At 41.5% G+C, this 24,943-nt stretch overlaps 1 protein-coding gene across 12 annotated transcripts in view; it reads left to right on the top strand.

Moving 5' to 3' along the window:
• MYO1D (myosin ID) overlaps positions 1-24,943 on the top strand; it is a 361,374-nt gene that overhangs the window by 87,960 nt on the left and 248,471 nt on the right. For all 12 annotated transcript variants that reach the window (XM_055577237.1, XM_055577238.1, XM_055577236.1 and 9 more), the window contains exons 2-5: positions 16,242-16,450; positions 18,986-19,079; positions 21,664-21,829; positions 23,533-23,586. In XM_055577237.1, coding sequence (XP_055433212.1) covers positions 16,242-16,450; positions 18,986-19,079; positions 21,664-21,829; positions 23,533-23,586 — 523 coding nt within the window. The remainder of the gene's footprint in view (positions 1-16,241; positions 16,451-18,985; positions 19,080-21,663; positions 21,830-23,532; positions 23,587-24,943) is intronic.

The following is a 24,943-nucleotide window of genomic DNA, read 5'->3' as shown; positions in this document are numbered from 1 at the left end:
CTGCTCTAGTCCTCAGGCACGTGTTCCCCCTTCCACCGGGCAATGCACATTCTCCTGCCCCTTCCCCGAGCCCTTGTCAAGTGCTTTCCTTCTCGTTAGTGTGCAGTAGGGCGGAGACGGCTCTGTCTGTTCGTTCCTCCCCACATGGTTCCCAGCACAGTTCCCGGCATGGAGCGTGGGCCCTAATAATGATGTATTGAATGAACGAATGCAAAAAAATTTAAAGACAGCAATAAGAACGTTTGAAATGACTCTCTCTCTATAAGGCATACCTTACTATATAATGGAAATATGTTTCCAAAAAGTAACCATTACCTTAAAAGGTATATGAAAGTCAAAGAGTTGGTCACTTTGTCATGTCCCACTCTTTGGGACCCCAAGGACTGTAGCCCGTCAGGCTCCTCTGTCCATGGACTTCTCCAGGCAAGAATACTAGAGTGGGTAGCCATTCCTTTCTCCAGGGGATCTTCTCAACCCAGGGCTCGAACCCAGGTCTCCTGTATTACAGGCAGATTCTTAACCATCTGAGCCACCAGGGAAGCCCTTAAAAGGTATATATCAAAAGCAAATTATTTTCACTGGGAGGGAGGGAGGAAAGGGAAGGAAAGAAGGAAGGAAGAAAGGAAGGAGTGAATGAGTGAGTAAGTAATTCAGCTAGGCATCTCCCGCCCACACTTTCTGGTTGTCTACCTCTTGTGTTGCTCACATGAAGAGATGTTGCTCTGGAGAAGAAAACGAAGAGATGGACTCAAGAAATCTATAAAAACCACTGCCAGTGGCCCTAGCCAGGTCCCTATGTCCTGCGAAAAGCCTGGACATTTTATGGAGGGGTTTTGGCTTAAGAGGGTCTGTCCTAGAATGATTTCCAGACATGACGCCAGGCTGGATCATGATCTGTTCCGCTTAGAAAAGTGACCCTTGCCTGAGGATAAACAGCTCAGCGCAGCTGCAGTGAGTGGGGCAATGGGACCTGCGCGGGGAAAAGACTCTTCCTGCCATTCGGAGGGCTGGCGGTGCTGCTCACGGTAAAAACAGGACCTGGTCCTCTGCAAGCTTACCACGTGTCAGCAGTGTGTCTGGGGTCTACAGGTGGAGTGTTGCATTTCTTATCACAGTCCTGTGAGGTAGATACTAGCATCGTCCCGCCTTTCAGATGAAGAAAGAACCTCTCTAGCAGAGACAGAAGGTCACTTGCACATAATTGTAGAGCTGCTGCTGCTGCTAAATCAATTCAGTCGTGTCTGACTCTGTGCGACCCCATAGATGGCGGCCCATGAGGCTCCCCCGTCCCTGGGATTCTCCAGGCAAGAACACTGGAGTGGCTTGCCATTTCCTTCTCCAATGCATGAAAGTGAAAAGTGAAAGTGAAGTCACCCAGTCATGTCTGATACTTGGTGCTAAATTGCCATCTGGTTCCAGAGTGCATTTTCTTTCTTTTTTTTTTAATTGGGGTATAGTTGCTTTATAATGTGTTAATTTCTGCTGTACAATGAAGTGAATCCAATATTGTTGTTTAGTCATGACTTCCTGTCCAACTCTTTTGTGACCCCGTGGACTATACCTGCCAGGCTCCTCTGTCTATGGGATTTCCCAGGCAAGAATACTGGCATGAGTTGCCATTTCCTTCTCCAGGGGATCTTCTGGACTCAGGGATTGAACCCGCGCCTCCTGCATTGGCAGGCAGATTCTTTACCACTGAGCCACCAGGGAAGCCCCATATATCCCCTCCCTCTTAATTGGAGGCTGATTGCTTTACAGTATTGTGTTGGTTTCTGCCATACATCACACATGAATCAGACGTAGGTATACATAGCTCCTCTCTCTCAAACCTCCCTGCCACCCCGACCGCACCCATGCAGGTCATCACAGAGTGCCAAGCTGAGCTCCCTGCACTGTACAGCCGGATCCCATTAGCTGTGTCTTACACATGGCAGTGCTCGTATGTCAGTCTCCCGATTCACCCCATCATCCACCCCCCACCCCCTGTGTCCACCGTCCGTTCTCTACGTCTGCAGAGAGCACGTTCTTACCGTGCCCTTTTGTCTGCTGTGAGGGTCTAGGGAGCCCCGTGCACCGCAGTCACTGGTGGGATGCGGTGAAACTCCCCGAGCCTTCTCTTCCAAGGCTGCAGAGGATTAATAAAAAGTCAAAACAGAGCATCCTATTTCAGAAACTCTTGGGGCGCTGTAAACCCAATAGTGCCCACAACTACCTATATGAAAGTTGTATAGTCACATGAATAACTTAAATGTCAAGTAACTTAATTTTAAGGATGCCTTCTTTGAGCCTTCCCACTCCTAGAGCTGGGTTAGGTATCTTTTCTCTAAGCTTCCATAGCATCCTTACTTTCTTGTTATTATTGCCTTAGATTTTTTCTTAAACAGCATGTGTGTGTGAGACAGAGAAAGAGGAGGAAGGGAAAATGGGAGCAAGAAGGGAATGATAAAAAAAAAAAAAGAATATGTAATTTTTAAACCCTCTTTCCTTATTTCTACTACATGACATTGTCTGTGTAAACCTTTACTGCGATAGTGCCATGCCTTATTCTTCTCTGAAACTCAGCCTCCTGGCATAGTGCCTGGTACGTGGCACTTATTAATTACTCACATGTGCATGACTGCACACAGACAGCAAGTAGCTGAGCAGGATTCAAACCCAGGGTTCCAGGGCTGTGTGACTCTCCATCTCGTAATCTTTCCAGCATAGTCCCTGCCTGTCTCAGGAAGATACTGTCTAACAAAGGGGATAAAGCAAATTGACCGCCTCGCATAGAGACCATGATTTTGCCAGAAACAGAGACAAGATGCCTTCAGCCTTGGGAGAGATTCCTCTCCAAGAACTGGGGAAGGTGAACTGAGCCTTATGACAGTTGGCAGTAGGCTAATGAGTATTGCATAAGTTTGGTGCACCAGTAAAGAAAGGGGTCAAAGTTTTGTGTACTTTGAAAATAAAACTGCAGTATATGCTGTCCTTTCGAAATGGGCCAGCATCATTGGTTGAGAAAAACCCACACCCAGGAAAACAGAAACTCTCATAGATTGTAAGTGAACGTGTAAATTGCTACAACCTCTTTGGAGAATAATTTGGCGATCATTCAGAAGTTTAAATTGCAGACAGTCCTCTCAGTTAGCAGTTTCAATTCTAGGAATGTCTTTTACAAGTATATATACACATATGCACGAAGAAGTATAAGCTGTTTTTATAGTTGCATTGTTCATAGTAACAAGTGATTGGTAATAACCGATTAAATATTTCATTGTATATTCACCCATGAAATGAAGTACTACAGAGACATCAAAAATGAGGCCTTTCTCTCTTTACTTACATTAAACCATAGCCAAGATACATATCTTTTTTAATTAGAAAAAAGTCATCTTTGTTAAAAAATTCTATGTGAATGCATGTGTGTTTGTGTGCATTAACTATTCCTGGAAGAATTCACAGGAAATTAGTTCCAGTGATTACTTCTGATGAGAGAAATACTTTCACTACCTAGTCATTGATATCTTTTGAATCTTTTACTGAGAGTCTATATTGCCTATTCAAAAGTAATAAATTATTAAAACTTAAACCTGCTATATAAGGAAGTTTAACAGTTGGATTTTTATTTGCAACTTTTAATTTTGATATAATTTCTGGTTTACAGACAAGTTGCAAGAATGCCACAACGAGCCTCCTAGGAGTGTGCCTTGCATCTTTAGTTGTAATCTCTTCTCATCTTGAGTGTTATTCAGCCTTTGTCTATTTTCTTGACTGTGAGGTTTTGCACTTCTTTTGTAGACTGTCCTTCAATTTAGGGTTGTTTTCTGTTTCCTCCTGATTGGGTTCAGGTCATGTGTTTCTGGCAGATGCCACAGAAGTGATGGTTGAGTCCTCACTGCCTCCTACCAGGAGGCTCTGCATTTCTCTGGGTCCTTAGCCCCACGGCTATGGGAGACACAGCTCTCCTCCAGGGCACACGCAGAAGCTTTCCCATCATTTCATGGTACAATATCATCCTTTTCATTCACTGCTTTGTCCAGGGACGTTAGCACCTCCTGGCTGACTTCCTATTCCTGTTACTTTTCCAAGAATTTGAAAGTATCATGGCTCATCACCCAGCTCCTTGCTTCCTACAAAGGTTGGGAGCATCCGATGGAGATATTGATGTATCTCAGGGGTCAGATCACACCCTGTTGGTGCTCTCTTTACTACCAGAATAGACTCATAGTGGCTTTAAATCTAATCATTTCAGATAGCCCCAATTCCAGAACCCCCCAAGTCAGTTCAGAATATTCATCCTCAAATTCTGTCCCTTTGATACCTCTCTTGGTACCAAAGTCTGTCACTAGTTTGGGTTACCCAGAGAAACAGAACCAACAAAATGAGAGTAAGTGAGTGTGTGTGTGTGTACAGAAATTTTTGGCTTGTGCAGTTATGGACACTGAGAAGTCCAACACCTGCAGTTGGCAAGCAAAAGACCCAGTGGTGTAAATTCTAGTCTGAGTCTGTGTACAAAGGCAGGAGACCTATGTCTCAGCTCAAAGACAGCCAAGCAGAAAGGATGCCTTCTTACCCATTTAATTCTAGTCAGGCCTTTGATGGTTGGATGAGGCTCACACATTGGGGAGGGCACTCTGCTTTACTCAGTCTACTGATTGTAGTATAATTAACCAAAAATGCAACACCCAGAGTAATGTTTGACCAAATACCTGGACACTAGATGGCCCAGTCAACTTGACACGTCAAACTGATTATCTCAGGCACATATGTTATTAATAGTTTGTTTCAATATTGGGTGATACTAATTTTACTTAGTTGGTTTAAGTGGTTGTAAGGTTTCTCCATTGTAAAATTATTGTCTTTCTCTTTTGTAATTAAGAAGTGATTTGCGGGGAGATCCTTTGAGTCCATGTAAATACCTTCTTCCTTGTCATATTTTCAACTCCTCGTCTCAGCATACACAGATCATTGTCTAACTCACATCATTCCTTCTATATTTCTTAAGTGGCTTTCCACTCTAAAAGGATTTTCCTTCTCTTATTTATTCCTTTTTTATATTAATGTGGATGCATAGATTCTTACTGTATTCAAAGGATTATAATGTTCCTGGCATTATTATCTTAATGTTCACGTGGTCCCAGATTTGATCAGGGAACCATTCATTCACCTGTTGGCTCCTCCGTCCTTTTAACTTTTCCCTCTCGTTCCTTGAGTACTATTTTCTGTCCCTACTTTCTGTCACAACATGGTATTCCGGCTCATCTTCTGTTTTCCTGTACAAGCTCTGGAGTCAGTTTTTCTCCAAGGAACCCTGGGTCCTTTTAGTTAAGAAGGATAATATTTACAAGCCAACATCTGGGTGTCATTGCTTCTAAGCTCTCTCAGCAGATGGAACTAGGAAATGTGTGTGTTTATACATCGTCCTCCGTTTATCCCCCATAAGCCATAAGTTTGAACTGAAGTCTCCAATTCTAAGTCAACCCCACATATTTTGTAACTTCTCTGCCAGTGAAAAACCTGTCTTGATTGGAGTAGGTGCCATTCAATTATATTTTCCTGGAATAAAAATTGCTAGTAGTAGTAATGTTAGTCGCTCAGTCGTGTCCAACTCTTTGCAACCCCGTGGACTGTAGCCCTCCAGGCTCCTCTGTCGGTGGGATTCTCCAGGCAAGAATACTGGAGTGGGTTGCCATTCCCATCTCCGGGGGATCTTCCTGACCTTTATATCTAAATTTTGCGAAGTTTCCTACATGAAGGGAAAGACTTTTTTGTGTTGAATCCTGGGGATATGACCCATTTTTAGCCAGGGTGACATCTTGCTTTATTTAATACTTCCTCCCCACCCTACCCCCAATTTTTTAAAGTCTCAAGGAAATAAGAGAAGTTTACTCAGTGAAACTAAGTATATAAATAGGAAAAATGGTAATGATGGCAGGTGATTTAAAGTTTTGCATACCTGATAGCCTGGATTTTCTTGTAAGTAGAATGCAAAACCATTTTCTGAGAGAGTGTTGTTGTTCAGTCGCTCAGTCATGTCTGACTCTGCAACTCCATGGACTGCAGCATGCCAGGCCTCCCTGTCCATCACCAACTCGCGGAGCTTGTTCAACCTCATGTCCATTGAGTTGGTGATGTCCTTCAACCATCTCATCCTCTGTCGCCCCCTTCTCCTCCTGACCTCAGTCTTCTGAGCAGGTAGACGTGGGCTAAGGGAACTCATGCATTCATTCCTTTATTTTTTCATTCATCAACTATTTAACTACCCCCATATAAATTCCAGGACCATGTTGCATGCTGAAGATACAGCAATGATCAAGGTAGATGTGGCCTGTATTCCCCTGGAGACAGACAATAAGCAAGTAAACAAGAACCTCCTTGTGGCAAATTACTATAAAGGAAACAGACAAGTGGGGGATGATGGGGGTGAGCAGTTTAGATGGGAAAAGAACTTGTCTTCTCAGCCAGAGTCCACAGTGACCAGGGGTAACTAGTTGGCGTGAGATGAGCCAATAGCTCAATATCAGATTGACCTGACATTGAGATTTTCCAGTGAAAAGATTTAAGGATAGGAATGAAAAGTGAAAGTGAAGTTGCTCAGTCGTGTCCGACTCTTTGCAGCCCCAATGAACTGTAGCCTACCAGGCTCCTCCATCCATGGGATTTTCTAGGCAAGAACACTGGAGTGGTTTGCCATTTCCTTCTCTAGGAGATCTTCCCGACCCAGAGATTGAACCCGGGTCTCCCGCATTGTAGGCAGACACTTTACCGTCTGAGCCACCAGGGAAGTAGTAGCCACCAGGATAGGAATAAATAGTTAGATTTATGTTTTCAGATCATGCCTCCTGCTGTATGGAGATTGAAATGGGGCAGACCAGTTAAGAGGATACCTGTGATGGGAACGTTATCTATGACTCCATATTCTTTAAAAAAAATTTTTTATTGGAGTATAGTTCCTTTACAATGTTGTATTCGTTTCTGCTATACAGCAAAGTGAATCAGCTATGCATATATATCCCCTGTTTTTTGGATTTCCTTCCCATTTAGGTCACTGCAGAGCATAGAGTAGAGCTCTCTGTGCTACACGATTGATTCTCGTTTGTTATCTATTTAATAGTAGTGTGTGTGTCAATCCCAATCTCCTAATTCATCCCACCCCCACTTCCCCTGTGACTCCATATTCTTGCTAACCTTGTTCACTATAAAACCCCTGATCTACAGGTGAAAAATTGTACCACTGATTTGCATTTCATTAAGTGAAAAGTGAAATTGAAACATGTTTTCACGGAACTTATTTTGGTATAACTAGTTGCACCAGTTTCCTAGAGTTGCTGGAACACATTACAACAAGCAAAGTGTCTTAAAGCTGTGGGCATTGACTGTCTCACAGTTCTGAAGGCTGGAAGTCCAAAATGAAGGTATCAGCCGGCCATGCTCTCTCTGAAACCTGAAGAGGAGAAGTCCTTCCCCACCTCCTCCTAGCTTCCAGTGATGACCCTCAGGCCGTGGTGTTCCTTGGCTTGTAGCTGCTTCTGCCTCTGTCATCACGGGGCATCCTCCCTGTCCATCTGTCTTCAGGCATTTTCCTCTACTTGGAAGGACAGCAGTCACACTGGCTTAAGGCCCATCCAGTGACCTCATCTTGATCACATCTGCAAAAGCCCCATTTCCAAATAAGGTCACCCTCCCAGCTACCAGGGCTAAGGACTTCAACATACCTTCCTGGGGGAACACAGTTCAAGCCATCTCATTAATAATCTGTTGTGTTTCTCCCCCCTAGGTGGCTAGCTCATTTCTAACACTGTGGACATTCATTATCAGTATTATTGCTGTTTTAAAATGTCACCATTATCATGTACAGAACCCTTCAGGAACACTCTTTATGTCACCTCCAGTACCTCCTGCCTCTCTCGTTTCCTTCTTTCTGCTTTAATTTTGTTTTTCCATTTCCTTTTGCTTATACGTCTCCACCTCTTCTTCTTGTCCATGGCTTTTTGCAGCAGTGCCCATTCTTCTTTTTATATCTTTTAATATGACCTTCCTTTCTGTGGGTTTTTCTTTTCTTGAGCTCTTTTGGTATATCTCCTTTAAAAATGATTTTTAAATATGAAAGCTCTTTTTAAAAATGATGTTCTCTTTGATCTCCTGGTTTATAGGGCTATATATTCTTTACAGTCTTTGCTTTCATGCAGGAATATTTTTTTCATAGTTTTTCTCCTTTGTGGCGAATTCTTACTTTCCTCGGGTATTCTTGATCTGCTTTTTGTCTGTCCAGTTCTTTTCCTTTTAACATCTGAACAAGGGTGCCATTCTGATTCACTTTTTTCTTTTTTATTCATCTATTTTTTATTTAAGTGTGGTTGATTTATAGTGTGGTACCAATTTCTGCTGTACAGTGAAGTGACTCAGTTATGCACATACATCCATTCTTTTTTGGTTCACTTCAGATTATTTGGGACTTCCCTGGTGGCTCAGACAGTAAAGCGTCTGTCTACAATGTGGGAGACCTGGGTTCGAGCCCTGGGTTGGGAAGATCCCCTGGAGAAGGAAATGGCAATCCACTCCAGTACTATTGCCTGGAACATCCCATGGACGGAAGAGCCTGGTAGGCTATAGTCTATGGGGTCACAAAGAGACATGACTGAGCGACTTCACTTTCACTTTCAGATTATTGCCAACTTTGAATAGGTATGTTCCATTCTGGGTTGGTTAGTTGCTGAAAGTTAGGGTGCAGAAGGATCTGTAGATCTCCAAGTTTGGAATCTATTACTTCCAGACCTTTTCTCACCAACACTCTGCCCAGCTAAGGCAGGCAGTTTGCTCGTCTAGCAAGCAGGTCCCATACATACATGTGAGACTTCTGGGAGATGAGTTAGCATGGCCTCTTTTCATTTACGGAGATCACCTGCCACAGGGCAATTGTACCTACTTTTTCATTTTCTCCTCACCATTCTGACAACCTCCTTTTTTTTTCTGCAAAAACGTAATTTCCACTCCTGTCTTTATTTATCTCCACCTTGCAGCTCTTCAGAAGTGTCAAATGGGACCTCTTGTTTTGCAGCCACTTGCAAAACAAGGGTCAGGTCCCCAGACCCTGCCATGCTTATCAAAAGATGGTTGGTTTGGGGACTTCCCTGATGGTCTAGTGGTTAAGACTCTGTGCTTCTGCTGCAGGGGGTGTGGGTTTGATCCCTGATCAGATAACTGAGGTCCTGCTTGCTGTGTGGTGCAGCCAAAAAAAAAAAAATTGTTGGTTTGGCCATTCGAGAGCTACAGCTGTTTCTGGAGGATTTGCTCCCATGCCTGGACTTTGCAGAAGCACATGCTCACTCTTAGCAGCCCCCCTCCATGAGGATCATTTTGCAGTGCTTCTCACCCTCTCTTCATGGATTGTATTTCTGAGTTGTCACTAGATTTCTGTTTTCTCCTAGATAAAGTTTTCTTTTCTGGTTTTGTCTTGTTGTTGATTTTTCAGAGGGTAGAGTAGAGCTAAGATATCGTTACTCCAGCCTCCTTAAATGGGCGTGCCTTAGGTCAGCAGTCCCCAACCTTTTTGGCACCAGGGACCAGTTTTGTGGAAGATAGTTTTTCCATGACGGGAGCAGGGGTATGCTTTCAGGTTGATTCAAGCCCATTACATCTATTGTATGCTTTATTTGTATTATTATTACATCAGCTCCATCTCAGATCACCAGGCATTAGATCCCGGAGGTGGGGGACACCTGTTTTAGGTGGTGTTTGGAGTTGATACTGGATTCAGCCCTAGAGAACTTGAGTGTTTAGAGATCGTGAGGTAAGAGGAGCCAGCAAAGGAGATTGAGGATGAAACCCCAAGAATGCACAGAAGCCAGGAAGGAATGTAGGGAGGAAATAGGAGTCAATGTCAGATGCTCCTGAGAAGCCAGTATGATGAGGACAATCAGCCAATGGATTTAGCAGTTTCGTTGGGGACTTAACTTAGAGAGGGCTTCCCTGGTGGCCCAGACTGTAAAGCATCTGCCTGCAATGCGGAAGACCTGGGTTTGATCCTTGGTTTGGGAAGATCCCCTGAAGAAGGAAATGGCAACCCACTCCAGCACTCTTGCCTGGAAAATCCCATGGACGGAAGGGCCTGGTAGGCTATACACTTCATGGGGCTGCCTAGAGTCGGACACAACTGAGCGACTTCACTTTCACTTAACTTTGGGAAGTTGATCAAGGTTTACTGAAGTGCTAGAGAAGAACCCAAATTGAAAGTGGTTGAGGAGGTAATAGAAGACAAAATAATGGCAGGTGTGGGTGTAGGCAAGCTCCCATCCTGAGAAGTATGAACATTATTTATAGCAATTTAAGATTTCCTTCTCATTGAAAAGGGAAAGAAAACAGGCCAGTTGATGCGGTTAAGCATCACCTATTTGAAAACGTATGTTCTCATGAAATAAATAGTATTTATTCATGAGTAAAAATTTTATTAAGTGCACAGTAGGCTAAGTGCCTGTTTTATTAAGTGTGCAGAGAATTTTCCTCCTGATGATAATTAATAGTTTAAGAAGTCAGTCAAGGGTAACCCTGAATTCTGTTAGTGGGAGAGCTTTTAAGTCCATGGGAGTGCATTTTGGAATCTCATCATCCAAAATAAATTCATGTTTCTCTTCCACCCATCTCAAAGGTTAAATATATTTATGTCTCTCATACTCAATGTATATTCAAATTCTGCCCACTATCCCTTTAAAACAATTTATCTTTCCTTCATTTCTACTGTTGTTCCTTCCATTGAGACCCTGCCTTATTGATCTCTTTAGCTAGAAGAGTCTTCACTTTTTTCCTTTTCAGTCACATTCAATTTAGATTTCTTCAACCTAGGTTTCAAAGCCTTTTGTGTCAGAAAATAACCTGAATGTCCATCAGTGGATGAATGGATGAGGATGTGGTACAATGGAATACTGAAGAAGGAATTCTTGCCGTTTGTAAAATGAGGGCATTATGCTAAATGAAATAAGTCAAAGACAAAAAACAAATACCATACTATCCCATTTATATGTGGAATCTTAAAAAAAAAAAAAGGAAAACAAAAACACAAAACCCAAGTTCATAGATAGAGAAAGCAGATTGGTGATTGCCAGAGATGGGGGTTGGGGTGGGGGATAGGAAATGGGTGAAGGGAGTCAAAAGGTACAAGCTTCAAGTCATAAAATAAATAAGTCATGGGGATATAATGGACAGCATGGTGATAATACTACATAATACAGCATTGCTAATAATACTGTGTTGCATATTTGAAAGTGGCTAAGAGAGCAGATGGCAACCCACTCCAGTACTCTTGCCTGGAAAATCCCATGGATGGAGGAGCCTGGTAGGCTGCAGTCCATGGGATCGCTGAGAGTCGGAAATGACTGAGCGACTTCTCTTTCACTTTTCACTTTCATGCATTGGAGGAGGAAATGGCAACCCACTCCAGTATTCTTGCCTGGAGAATCCCAGGGATGGCGGGGCCTGGTGGGCTGCCATCTGTGGGGTCGCACAGAGTTGGATACGACTGAAGCGACCTAGCAGCAGCAGCAGCAGCAAGAGAGTAGATCTTAAAAATTCTCATAGCAAAAAAGTAGCGATGGATAGGGACAGATTTTAACTAGACTTACTGTGGTGACTGTTCCACAGTATATACAAATATTGAACCCTTATGTTGTACACCTGAAACAAATATAATGTTGTATGTCAATTATACCTCAATTTTTAAAAAAAGAAAAGCCTATCATATCATATCAAATCTGACTCCCTCCTGCTTTCTCAGTTGTTCTCTGACATTGCCTGATTGTCTGCTCTGGTTAGGCCAGCCTCCTTCCCATACTACTAATCTTGCCACATGGTTCTGTCTTCTTGCTTGGGTTCGTGTCCACAGTGAGCACGTCATTATCTTTAGTGTCGTTCTGCGCGGGTTCCCCACCCCAGTGATGGTGTACACACAGTCCGTCCGTGTCCGATCTGAGCGAGCTACGTACATCTTGACTTCTTGTTGTAGGTGATCTTTTGTACAAGCACATGCAAATTAACAGGGCCATGTTTTTCTTAAAAAAAAGTTTAAAGACGTCTATAGTTTTAAAAATGTTTCAGAATTCATGTACAAGACATAACCTTGGTATTGTCTCCATTGCTATTCATTCATTCAAAAGCTTAGTACCTCTTTGTTTCATTCAGAAGGCAGTGAAAATATCTGGCCCATTCAATAAATATTTTAAATAAATTCCTTTAAAAAATTGTTTTAAAAATCAATTGCTGTTAAGCTGTTTTGACTATTTGGGAAGTTTCAAAGAGGGAAAAAAGTCTGAACAGAGCAAAAACCATGTAGTCCTAGAGTCGGAGATAGGGTACCATGAATGGCTTCCCAAAGGAGCTGATGCTTGGACTTTTGAAGGAGTAGGAATCCACCAAGCATATGATGGAAAGAGACAGGTGGAGAAAGGTATTTAGGCAGAATGGACCCCATGGACAAACCACGCAGGCCTGGTGACCCTGGGAACTGTAAATAGCTCATTAATGTGAGAGCAGGAGTGACATGGGCTGGGTGGGTGGGTGGAAGTGTTGCGGGGAGTTGGGAGAGTCAAATGGAGAGAATCATGGAGGCCAGAACACACATGTGCCCTGCTGTGGTTTGTGTATTACCCTTCAGAGTTCCATATCAAAAGGCGTTTGTTGTGATCATCTTTGCCACCATGGTACATGCTTTTAGTATCTTACCTGTCACACTCTTTCATTATTATTTATTTGCAATACTTCCCTGTTCTTCGGGCTTCCCTTGTGGCTCAGCTGGTGAAGAATCTGCCTGCAATGCGGGAGACCTGGATTCGATCCCTGAGTTGGGAAGACCCCTTGGAGAAGGGAAAGGCTACCCACTCCAGTATTCTGGCCTAGAGAATTCCATGGACTATACCCACGGGGTCACAAAGAGTCAGACACGACTGAGCGACTTTCACTCACTCACTCACTCCCTGTTCTTTATTCCTTTTTTAATCCCCAGAGTCAGGCCCAGCGCCTGGCACAAAGTTGATATTTGAATAATGAATTATAGAATTTCTGAAATGTGAAATATTTCAGATAGAATGAATGATAAACGTTTATCATCAAAGGTTTGCACACAGAGATCGTAGAAATGCCTTCCTTGGTCTCTCGAAAGAGATGGTGTCAGGCATTTGTCATCGAGGATGATTCCTGCCTTTCCTCCTGGAGACAACCAGAGAGGTGAGGATTACCTAAGTGCTGGCAGACTTCGTACCCTGCGGCTCTCCAAAACAAGTGGAACTCTTGGGTTGGTGTTAAGGTGTGTGTTGGCACCATCTAGTGGTCGTTTTAATACCTGGCCAAATTGAAAGTTTCATCGTTCATCACCAAACTCTTCCTGAAGCGTTGGATTTCATATCGTATCTTGTTCAGCCTTTGCCACTGTCTTCAACTTCATTGGAAGTTTTATATATTGTGTTTTACAAAGATGCTCTCAAGTTTTAATAAACAAGACATTCTATTTGAAATAAAATGGAATTTCAGAGGAAGTGCAGGGTTGGACAGACCTGGAATCTTAGAACAGTCTAATCTCATATGTTATTTGCTGTCTCTTAGTCACAGAGTTCCAGACTCATGAGGTAATATTTTTTTTTCTAACATCCTCCTCCTCCTCTCTGTTTTTTCTGTTTGGACAGTGTATTTTAAACTGAAGAATTTTGTCCTTTGAGTTCTTATCTTTGAAGAAAGCTGTTGAGTGTGTCCTTCAAACGTACAGGTTAAACCAGAAAGGCTTGACCGGTGAATCTTAGCTGCTCCTTGCTTTTGTGGGTCTTTCAGTATGAGTTATGTGGACATGTTCCTTGTGACTTATGTTGATTGACAGCTGAGGCAGGGGATCAGATTGTGATCACTGCATTAATTCCTTGTGTGGAGGGATGGCTGTGCCTCTAGTAGCAATGTTAATAAAATAAAAGCATTTATTAAAAATCTCCTTCATGCAGAACATAATTGGATGCATAAGATTAATTGCCTTCTTTTTTTAAGTACTTACTCAGTGCTGGAGGGAGGGAAGGATATAATTATCACCTTTTTATAGGTGAAGGAGCTGAAACTTCGGGAGGTTAAGCAGCTTTCACAGTCTCTCGGCTCTTAAATTTGCCATGTGAACCTTTGGACCCAGGTATCAAGGGCTTCGGGGCTGGTGCGTTTAGCAACCACAGAAACTTTCTGTCCAACAATGGGAAGAATGTATAGGAAAACCACAGGAGAAAAATGCACAGAAAACCTTCAAGTGGCCAATAACTCTCATTTAAGCATATACCAACTGCTTGATAAAAATCGTGGTATTAATTTATTGCTGACATTATCAGCATGTTTGTTTCCCCTCCTAATTATAGCCGACAGCCTTCATTCCAGTGCAAAGGGAGTTTAAGGGTCCTGCCCTCTGGTCTCTAGCTAGGCTTTAGTTATTGCCTTGCTGCACTTAGTCGACAGCAGGAGTGCTCAGAGACCCAGCCATTTTCCGTGGACCAGCATCCTCCCATGCTGGGCTCCCTTCTTCCAGCTCTTGGACGTGAGCTCTGTCTGCATGAGCCTCTCGGCAGGTGGAGTATGTCGTGCCAACCACTTGTGTAGAAATGTCCATAAGGTGTTGGCCTTACATGTGTTTATAAGTATGAATTAATGTGTCAGTGGTAAATACATACAGGTTTTCTAAATTTTATGTTGAATTTTTTTCTTCGTGGATATAGATGCATGATTTTGCACAGTTGGAGTCATATCATATGTGCTGGGGGTTTTTACTCTTTTTTCTTTTCTTAGTTCCTCTGGCTTTCTTCCAGCTGCCCACATGGCCTTCCTCCTCATCACCCTACTATATGTGTTTTAAAACACATAAGACATAACATGATGCAGCCTTCCATATTTTTCCATGCTCATGTAACCATTTACAAAATATATTTATGTACAGTTATATATGGGCTTCCCAGGTGGTGCTAGTGGTAAAGAACTCGCCTGCCAATGCAGGAGACATAAAAGACGCGGGTTTGATCCCTGGGTTGGGACGATTCCCTGGAGGAGGGCATGGCAACCCACTCCAGTATTCTTGCCTGGAGAATCCCATGGACAGAGGAGCCTGGCTGGATACAGTCCATAGGGTCACACACAGTTGGACATGACTGAAGTCCACGCATGCACAGTTATGTACCTGTCACATACATATACAGAGTGGATTTTTAGCCTCTTATATGTGTGAGTGGTGGGATCATGTTAGACTTTTTAAAATATACATACTTTCAATCAGCTATCCTATTCCTGGAGATCCATTTCACACAAACGAAAGTACTGATTTGTAAGATTATGTGCCAAGAGTATTTTCTACAATATTGCTCATGATAGCAGGAAGAAAGTGGAGTGATCGAATAAATAAGTATATATCTGCACCATGGAATTTTAGGCAGTCATTTTTTTAAAAAGTGGATTTGATTTATGCCAGAAATGTCTCCTCTACTGTTCTCTGGTATGGATGTTACTGTTTTTATTCCTTTACTAACATTTTTGTGGGGTTTCAAGAGGGAGAAGAAATAAATATATTTGGACAGTTTTCTGTACAATTGAAAATCTGGCTAAATGGGTTTCAAGACCTGCTTAACTTCTGTATCTTCTCCTCCTAGAGCGCTTCTATTATCCCAGCCATTTTTATTTCTTTCTCCTTCTTACTCCTTTGTATTTTAGAAATTAGAAAATCTCCAGCCTCCGGTATTATTTTTTTAATATGTAAATTTATTTAATTGGAGGCTAATTACTTTAAAATATTGTAGTGGTTTTCTCAGCCTCTGGTATTAAATTCTTCCTTCTCTCTTAACCCCTTCTGGTCTTTTCTACCAGCAGTAGCCACAGGGACACAGCCTCTAGTATTAACTCCAAAAGTAAACTCAGAAGCGTGAAGTGTCAGTTCTCAAGTTGCTCCTGGGATATTTGGTTTTCTTGGAAATAAGAGACTTGTAGGAAAGAAATAGCATTTCTGCTTAACCATACCTGGGCTTCCCTGGTGGCTCAGTGGTAAAGAATCCGCCTGGCACTGCAGGAGACACGGGTTCAATCCCGGGTAAGGAAGGTTCCGAAGGAGGAAATGGTAACTCACTCAAGTATTCTTGCCTGGGAAATCCCATGGACAGAGGAGCCTGGCAGGCTACAGTCCACGGGGTGGCAAAGAATCAAACACAACTTAGTGACTAAACAATGACAATAACCACAGCCATGTCTTCCTTTCTCCCACTTGTGTGCAGATTTGAAAAAGGACGCATCTACACATTCATTGGAGAAGTCGTCGTCTCTGTGAATCCCTACAAGTCATTGAACATTTATGGGAGAGACACGATCGAGCAGTACAAAGGGCGTGAGCTGTACGAGAGACCCCCGCATCTTTTTGCCATTGCTGACGCTGCTTACAAGGCTATGAAGAGGCGATCCAAAGACACTTGCATTGTGATATCAGGTATTTAAGGAGATCCCTGTGCTTCCAAAGTCAACATGTATTTAATTTATTTGGGTACTCAAATGTCCAAATGATTAACTAGATATTCTTTGAAGTTAAAAGCTTAATTAATTTTATAGGAGAAAGAAATGTAACCAACATTAAATGCCAGATCATCTCTATCGTTCTGACCGTCCACTAGTCTCAGTTCATTTACACGTTATATATTACGTTTGAAAGGACTTCTGGTCAATTTTGTAGACTGAGCTGACGTGGGAAAATTTGTCCTCTCATCTCAGATGCATAGAACTACTGGATAAAAATGTAACAAAGTTTATTTTAGATAATCAGAGAATGAAACCAGGAAGATGACATCCTAAGGTCCTATCAAAAAGAAAGAATGAACTCCAAGTCAGACTGGAGAACAGGATGGAGCTGGTGTCAAGGGACATACAGAGGCATGGGGCTAGAAATGGGCTCAGAGTTGGGGGCTGGAGCTATAAAAGCCTGCGGGAGGATAAACAGGTGCCAGACCCTGGGTGCCCAAGAACAGGAGCTGAGCTCTCTGTGTAAAACTGAGCACTTCAAGGAATCCTGTGAGTGAGTTGGAAATAAGAAAATACCTGCCCGCTGGCCCAGGGTGGCCTCTCCCAAACGTGGGACTTCCTCTCGATGTTCATAACACCTCATATTCGCATGAGTGGCTTTTATACTTTAAAAACCCTTTTGCGATCTGTATTCCATTTTGGTTGTCAGCTCTGCTCTCTGATCGGAACGTAGGCCAGCTGTGTTTCTACTTCACAGATGAGAGTATTGAGGGTCAGAGAAGTGAGGCAGCTTAGTGTTGCTGCTGCTGCTGCTAAGTCGCTTCAGTCGTGTTTGACTCTGTGCGACCCCATCCATAGATGGCAGAGTTATATTCTGGGACAGCCTTTATTAAAACAAAATTTGAAGGCAATATTGCCTGATTGTAAAATGGGGGCAGGAGGGAGGCAGTTTTATAAATGTTTAAAGTGAAAACAGGAAGTCTCTTTCTCTCGAATCCCTTGTTCTTCCCCAAATTCTCACAGTAACACCTGTGAACAATATAGTGTTTATCCTTTATTTTTTTCCTTCCGTACTACACAGCATGTGGGATCTTAGTTACCTGACTGGGGATCAAACCCATGCCCCTTGCATTGGAAGAGTAGAGTCTTTAACCACTGGATCTCCAGGGAAGTCCCAAAAGCACTTATCTTTTTATACATTTTCTCTATGTGTGCAAATACATATAGTCACGCATGCATCTTAATTATAAATATATATTATGGAATTATGTTATCACTGCTATTACATAACTTGTTTTTCCATTTAACAATGTATAGTGGATATCTTTTCACTGGAAAGCCTATAAAGTAGTACAGTCTCTAACAATTGTTTTTGTGTAGGATGATGTTGAATAGTTGAACCATAATTCATTTACCCAATGCTCTACTAATGGGCATATTACTTGCAGATTTTAGCAATAATACATAGAATAGCCTGCAGAAACAGCCTTAAAACCTTTGAAGATTATCATTTGATTATATTCATATTTTTAGTATTTCTAGAGTATAAATTTCTGCACGTGGAATTTTGGGTCACAAGGGATAAACACTTAAAAATCTGGGCAGATAATTATAAACTTATCCCTTCTCCCCTCCTTATGTGAGTTGTCATGCTTTTTCTGTGACACCATATGTTTGGAGCTTACGCTTTTGTTTTTCACTAAAATTGATGTAATTAAAGAAAATTTCATCCCCATTAAAAATTTTTTTTAAAACTCTGCTATAGCAAAAACAGTTACATGAATTTCACTGTAGCCACTGTTTGTCACTGTTCTTGTTTCTTTTCCAATGGACTTCAGAGTCACCGCCAAGTACTAAGACTTTAAGGAATTACTGTGCCACATTTTACCCCTTGATATTTTTTACATCTGTTAGTTTGCTTCTACAATAGTTTTAAATTTTTTACCATGTTCAGATCCATTTAGAACCAATCCCATATCAAGATAGAATGAAATAACTCAAAAAAAAAAAAAAAAAGAACAGAAACATAAAAGATTTCAAATGAATTACATAAAAACTTGACAAATGGTGACTTTCCTGGGAGGTCCAATGGCTAAGACTCCATGCTCCCAGTGCAGGGGGCTTGGGTTCAGTCCCTGATCAGAGAACTAGATCCCACATGCTGCAACTAAGAGATAGCACAGTCAAATAAATAAAAATAAATATTTTTTTAAAAACTTTACAAATGTATGGATACCAAGGGGAAAAAGGGGGTGTGATGGATGGAAGATCAGGATTGACATATATATACTACTATGAATAAAATAGATAACTAATGAGAATCTTCTGTACAGCCCAGGGCTACTGTGCTCAGTGCTCTGTGGTGACCTAAAAGGGAAGGAAACCTAAAAAAGAGAGGATATATGTGTCCCTGTAGCTGATTCACTTTGCTGTACAGTAGAAACTAACAGAACCTGGTAAAGCAACGATACTCCAATTTTTTTTTTTAATTTTTAAATGTTCCCCCTAGGGGAAAGCGGAGCCGGTAAAACAGAAGCCAGTAAGTACATCATGCAGTACATTGCGGCCATCACCAACCCCAGTCAGAGAGCAGAGATCGAAAGGTAAGGGCCGTCTAAGCATGCGGGAAAATTCTCGCTGGAGCCTCATTTTCTATACAGACTGGACTAGGTTAGGCCTACACTCCGATATGCATTGGGCATTTACTGATGGTTAAACTACTTTGATTCTCTTACTGCAGATCTCTGTGCTTTTATTTTTTAATAACTTGGATTATCTTTACTTTTACATTTTATTTATTCATTCGGGGATGCACTAGGACTTTGTTGCTGCGCACAGGTTTTCTCTGGCTGTGGCAAGAGGGGCTCCTCTCCAGGTGTGGCGCGCAGGCTTCTCGTTGCGGTGGCTGCTCTCTGGGAGGCACAGGCTCAGCAGTTGCAGCATGTGGACCTGGTTGCCCCAAGGCATGTGGAATCCTCCCGGACCAGGGGTCGAACCTGTGTCCCCCCGCACTGGCAGGCAGGTTCTTAACCACTGAACCACCAGGGAAGTCCTCTCTGTACTTGCATTTATATCCTTCTATTTCCATATTTCTTTTTGATCGAAAGATACTGCTAAGGTAATTCCAGTCTGCAGCTGCTGCCTTCAGTGTTACACGCACTCAGCAAAGATGTAATAGTCTCCTGGGAGTTTGTATTGTTCAAGTACGCACAGGTTTCTTGCTCTTTCTACAAGCATCTTTTCTACACTGTGCTCTACTTTCCCTAGACTGAAAGGGGGCTCTGGGAGGCAGATGCATGCTGCCCAACTCTGTGACAACCAGAACCTTGGTATTCGCAGTTCCGAATAGGATTCATACCACATCGTTCTCTGCTCACCGCAAGATGAGTGATGAAGCTGGTGTGCACTGAGTGTACATTCAGTAGAGTGTCTGGTACATGCTCTTTACCTAGTAAATCCTAAGGAGTAAATGGATGGGGTTTTTTTGTTTTGTTTTTAGAAAGTTGGCTCTAAAGCAACATGACTTTCTTATGTGGTGTGGACTTTCTGAAGAGAAAAAGAGCAACTTTCTAAAGTTGCTACTTTGGGACTCCCCTGGAAGTCTAGTGGTTAAGACTTCGCCTTCCAATGCAGGGAATGTGGGTTTGACCCTGGTCGGGGAGCTAAGATCTTACGTGCCTCCTGGCCACAAAACCAAGATATAAAACAGAAGCAGTATTGTAACAAATGCAATAAAGATTTTTTAAATGGTCTACATCAAAAAAAAAAAAAAAATCCAAAGTTGCTAGTTTGAAGCTCAGTATTTATTTACAGGACAGTCACACTCTGTATACACGTCTCAGCCTTCAGTTTTATGGGTAGAGAAGAAGGAAGCTGTGTTGGTACAAAAGAAGAGAATTTGGACTAGACTACCCTACATGGGCTTTCTTCTCTCATTGTAACTGGGCTCGATTGCCACATCAAAAGAGGTATCTTTCTTAGTAGCGATACAGCCCCAATTGTGATTCTGACTTTGCAACCTAATATGACAAGGACAAGGATATAAGTAAGTTTTTAGAATTTCCTTAGAATCTCAGGAGAGTAACTGGCTGAGAACTAAATTTTAGTTTGTTTTAAGAGTTAATTTCTAAGCCCAGTTGGTACAGTAAAGTAAGGCATGTTTACATCTACTGGCCTTTTAAGAGCATATCTGACCGTAATTTATAAACACTTTTCTTTATTTACCGTAGCAAAGCAGTTTCCCCTGCTCCACTTAAAAGCCTACTTTCATTCGTGAGGAGTTAAGGTTGTACGGTCACTTTTAAGTAGTGATGGGAGGTTATTTGAGTAATATGCCCATATAAGAGCAAGTATGTCAGTTAAATAGAAACTAAGACAAGGCCTAGAATGAGGTTAAAATGTATCCATTGGGATAGAGAACTAGTGTTCATCAATAAGGACTGACTTAACATCTTTTGTAATTATCTTTATTTAAAAATTGTACCTGGAAAAAAAAAGACTTAACTACCTGATACCAAAGAGAGATTACATACAGCTCTAAACAAAATGATGAGCAGTTTCTAAACTAATCAGGACCACATTGATGATATATTAACCAGTGCAATAAATTTCACTAGGCTTTGTAAGCAAATACTTTTAAAAATGGAATCATTTTCTGTATCACCCATTCTTTTCAGAACATCTCTTTTTAATATTTGTATTTATGTAAATAAAATATGCTCATTTAATAGAAAAACTAAAAATTACATCATTGTGCAGAACATGAAAGTTCCCTGAAATTCCACCTACCTACCCCATTAACCTAGGTAACCATACTGAAGTATGTTGTCCCTTCCAGATTTGTAAGCATTTAGTAAAACATGTGCGTGCACACACACACACACACCACAAAAGATCATACTATTTTGTAATACATATTATTTTGCAACTTAATTTCTCATTCATTAATATATTCTGGACCTCTTTCTAGGTAAGTATGTATTGTACTAGGAAACAAAAATTTATCGTCATCCATCCCTATTCATGACATTTCTGTTGTTTAAAGGTTCTTGTTCTTTTGACGTTGCAAACAATGCTACAGTCAACTTCTCTGTAGACAAATTTGCATGTCTTTTCATGAAATCTAGTTTCTTAAAACGTCCAGTCTTTGAAATTTCTCGCAGTTACTTTCCTTTATCTGTGTTAAAGAGTGAAGAATATGTTGCTTAAGTCTAACTGTGTCCTGGAAGCTTTTGGAAACGCCAAAACCAACCGAAATGACAACTCAAGCAGGTTTGGAAAATACATGGATATCAACTTTGATTTCAAGGGAGACCCAATTGGTGGACACATCAATAACTACTTATTGGAGAAGGTAAAATGTGCTTGGTTTCTGAGGGTCATGTTTGCAAATGCTGAATTTTTGAGGGGGAGCACTAGAATTGCGTTTTCAAATTGAGTTATAATTCATGTACAATATTAGTTTCAGGTATACAATGCAGTGATTCAGTGATTTTATATATTATAAAATAATCACCTCACTAAGACCAATTACCGTCCATCACCATGCAAACTTATTACAGTATCAGTGACTATATTCCCTGTGTGTACATCACCTCATTTATAACTGGTAGTTTGTACCTCTTAATACCCTCTGCCTATTTCACCCATCCCTCCCCCAACACCATCCTCTCTGACAACCACTGTTTGTTCTCTGTATCTGTGAGTCTGTTAATGCTGAATGTTTTTTAAAAACCTGATTGTAGAATTTCTTTTACTGCTCCAAAGTAGCTTTTAATCCTCTTCTCCATCCCTTCCTGCCCCTCAATTACTGTTCTGTGACATTAATGTTCTCCTTTTGTGTTCTCTTATTAGCATTACAATGTCAAGTTGGGAAAAGTTATAGCATTTATAGATAATGATTTAGGTGTGTGTGTGAAGTGAGGTGATTGAACATGTGCCAACTTTGGGGTAAGGGTTAGCAAAAACCCATCTAGGATTAATCGCTTCTGCTCTTTTTACACATCCTCCCATGTCTGTATTTTAATTAATTTGAAATCTCCTTTTCTTCCAGTTTCTATTTGTTCACTGCTTTATAGTAACATTTGTATGTATATATGTATATTTATATAGTAATATAGTACTTTGTGGTTTTATAGCCTAATTATGAGTCATACTACATTTGGTCTGTGAAAACTTAAGAGTATGTTTTTATCTGCCATGTGAGTGAAAGATCCAATTTGTAGAAGAGTCCAGTCAAAACTTTCCTCTTGGGACTGCTAGAGAGGCTGTGTCCTAACTAATCTGGAGTAGATTTGCCTGGTTACAGCAGTTAAGGTTGAGCTTGACCAAGTTAAGTCGTCGCCTTGAACTGTACTCAGAGATGAACTGACCTACCTTCTCAGTTAAGGGCTTTCCATCCTAATCATACCATAGCAACCTTTATGGCAGCAGAATGCAGTCTTAACCTTCATTTTTGTTTGTGAAGCTGAAGGCAGACTGTTCAGGAAACAGTGTTTTATCAGAGTCAGTTGGAAAAGGACAGGAAATGCCAGTTATTATCAGTCTGTTTGTTTTTTTCCCAAAATGTTTCATGCCTTCACTTTATGTACATATTCAGGCAAAAGAATCCCCTTACATTTTGAGTCCTCTCTTAAGAGCAATCTTTTTGAAACCCTCTCGAGCAGAGGAATCTGTGGACGGATCTTGTTCGCCTGACTTCAGTCCAGGATGTAAGGTGGTGCTTTTGGAAATAGCAGCAGATCCTCAGGAAGGGAATGCTGAGAGTATTCCTCCCTAAACATTCCTTCCTATTCTCCCCACTGCCAATTCCCTCCCCCTGAAAATTCCATCTTTAGGCTCCAGGTTTTAAAAAACATCAAAATAGCTTCATTTTCGGAAAGTTTAAGAAAGAATTATCGAAAGATTGCGCAGAAAACTCCGTGGGTTGGTCCCATCCGTGGGGTCCTTAGGGCCTTTCAGTGCACTGCTGCTACAGGGTTCTCTGGGAGAGTGGCTCTCATTTTGTTTTAGGAGTACATTCGCAGGTTTTAATGCGTTTCTTTTTTCCCCCCTTAGTCTCGAGTTATTGTGCAACAGCCAGGAGAAAGGAGCTTTCATTCTTTCTATCAGGTTAGTAAGCTCTCACGCAGATAATCGTCCATTTGTTCAGGCGTGGACGAAATGAAATGGATCTTTACTTTGGGGACTCTCCCCTGCCTTGTGCTTCCCTCGCCTCCGTCGGCCCACGACACGTCACACACGTGGGCACGCATGCATACACCCTCCCCCACGGGGCTCTTCAGGAACTTGAGGAGCATGACTGTTCTAAGAAGTTAGCAGGTAGTTAACCAACCGGATGACTGCCTCGGTTGAGCTTCCCTCTGTTTCTTTGCAGTGAGGTAACAGTTTAATGACCCTAAAAGCTTTTGAAATGATACACTCTGAATATGGTAAATTAGTTTTATTTTTCAGTTGGAGCTATTGTTCCCATTTTGCAGCACTCCAGAGATGGGAATACAAAATCAGGTTATTTTTGTTAAAAAAAAAAAAAAAATCAATTTTAAAAGCCTGATAGTTACGTTTTTTTCAGTAAACCAAAGTGTGCAGTTTCACATAGAGAATTTCAACATAGTGCCTTCTGAAATTCATGTTCTATCGAGAAGGACGACGTGTATTGTATCTGTGTTTTTGTTGATAATTCACCATGTTTTCAATAAACTAGTTTTCTGCCAAATATAGGAGTTCTGTTATTTCAAGAACCCGTGACTGGGATTTGCCTGGTGGTCCAGTGGCTAAGACACCAATGTAGGGGACCCGGGTTCAATCTCCGGTCAGGGAACTAGATCCCCCATGCTACCACTAAGGACCGATACAACTCAATTAATAACTTAATATTTTTTTTTAAAAAAAAAGAACCTGTAACTTTTTCTGCACTTGAGTGGAAGTTAAAATTTGTCTTTGTCCAATACTACAGTCCTGGCTACCCAATTGTCCTTTCCTGGGATTAGAGTTTGAGGAGGAAAAGCTGTTTGTTTCCAGTATGATTCAACATATGACTAGCTGCTGACACCTCTTAGATTGAAGGCAGTATTGACTTTTTCTGAATTCGAAACACAGCTGCACACTGTCTAGATAACAAGGTTGATAAGCGCATGACTGCCATAGAGCACCAGCTCCCGGTTCACAAACAGCTATAGTCCAAGCAAGAACCTTTCATGCCAGCTATGTTGCGAAAGGGCTAAGAACTTTTAAGTAATTTTCCTTCTGACTCTGTATAACATTCTCCATCTCTGATGATATTGAAGCCATTTCCCCTCGAGATAAAAAATAAATCTTCAAAGCCAGAGGACCTGAATGAATTAACCCAGAAGATGAAAAACAGCTAGTTTACCATTAAGTTTGGAGTAAGAAAATGGCAACCCAATCGAGTCTTCTTGCCTAAAATATTCCATGGACAGAGGAGCCTGGTGGGCTACAGTCCATGGGG

This window comes from Bubalus kerabau, chromosome 4 (assembly GCF_029407905.1).
Source record: "Bubalus kerabau isolate K-KA32 ecotype Philippines breed swamp buffalo chromosome 4, PCC_UOA_SB_1v2, whole genome shotgun sequence".
Classification (NCBI taxonomy): Eukaryota; Metazoa; Chordata; class Mammalia; order Artiodactyla; family Bovidae; genus Bubalus; species Bubalus kerabau.
This window is presented reverse-complemented; position numbering and strand designations above follow the sequence as displayed.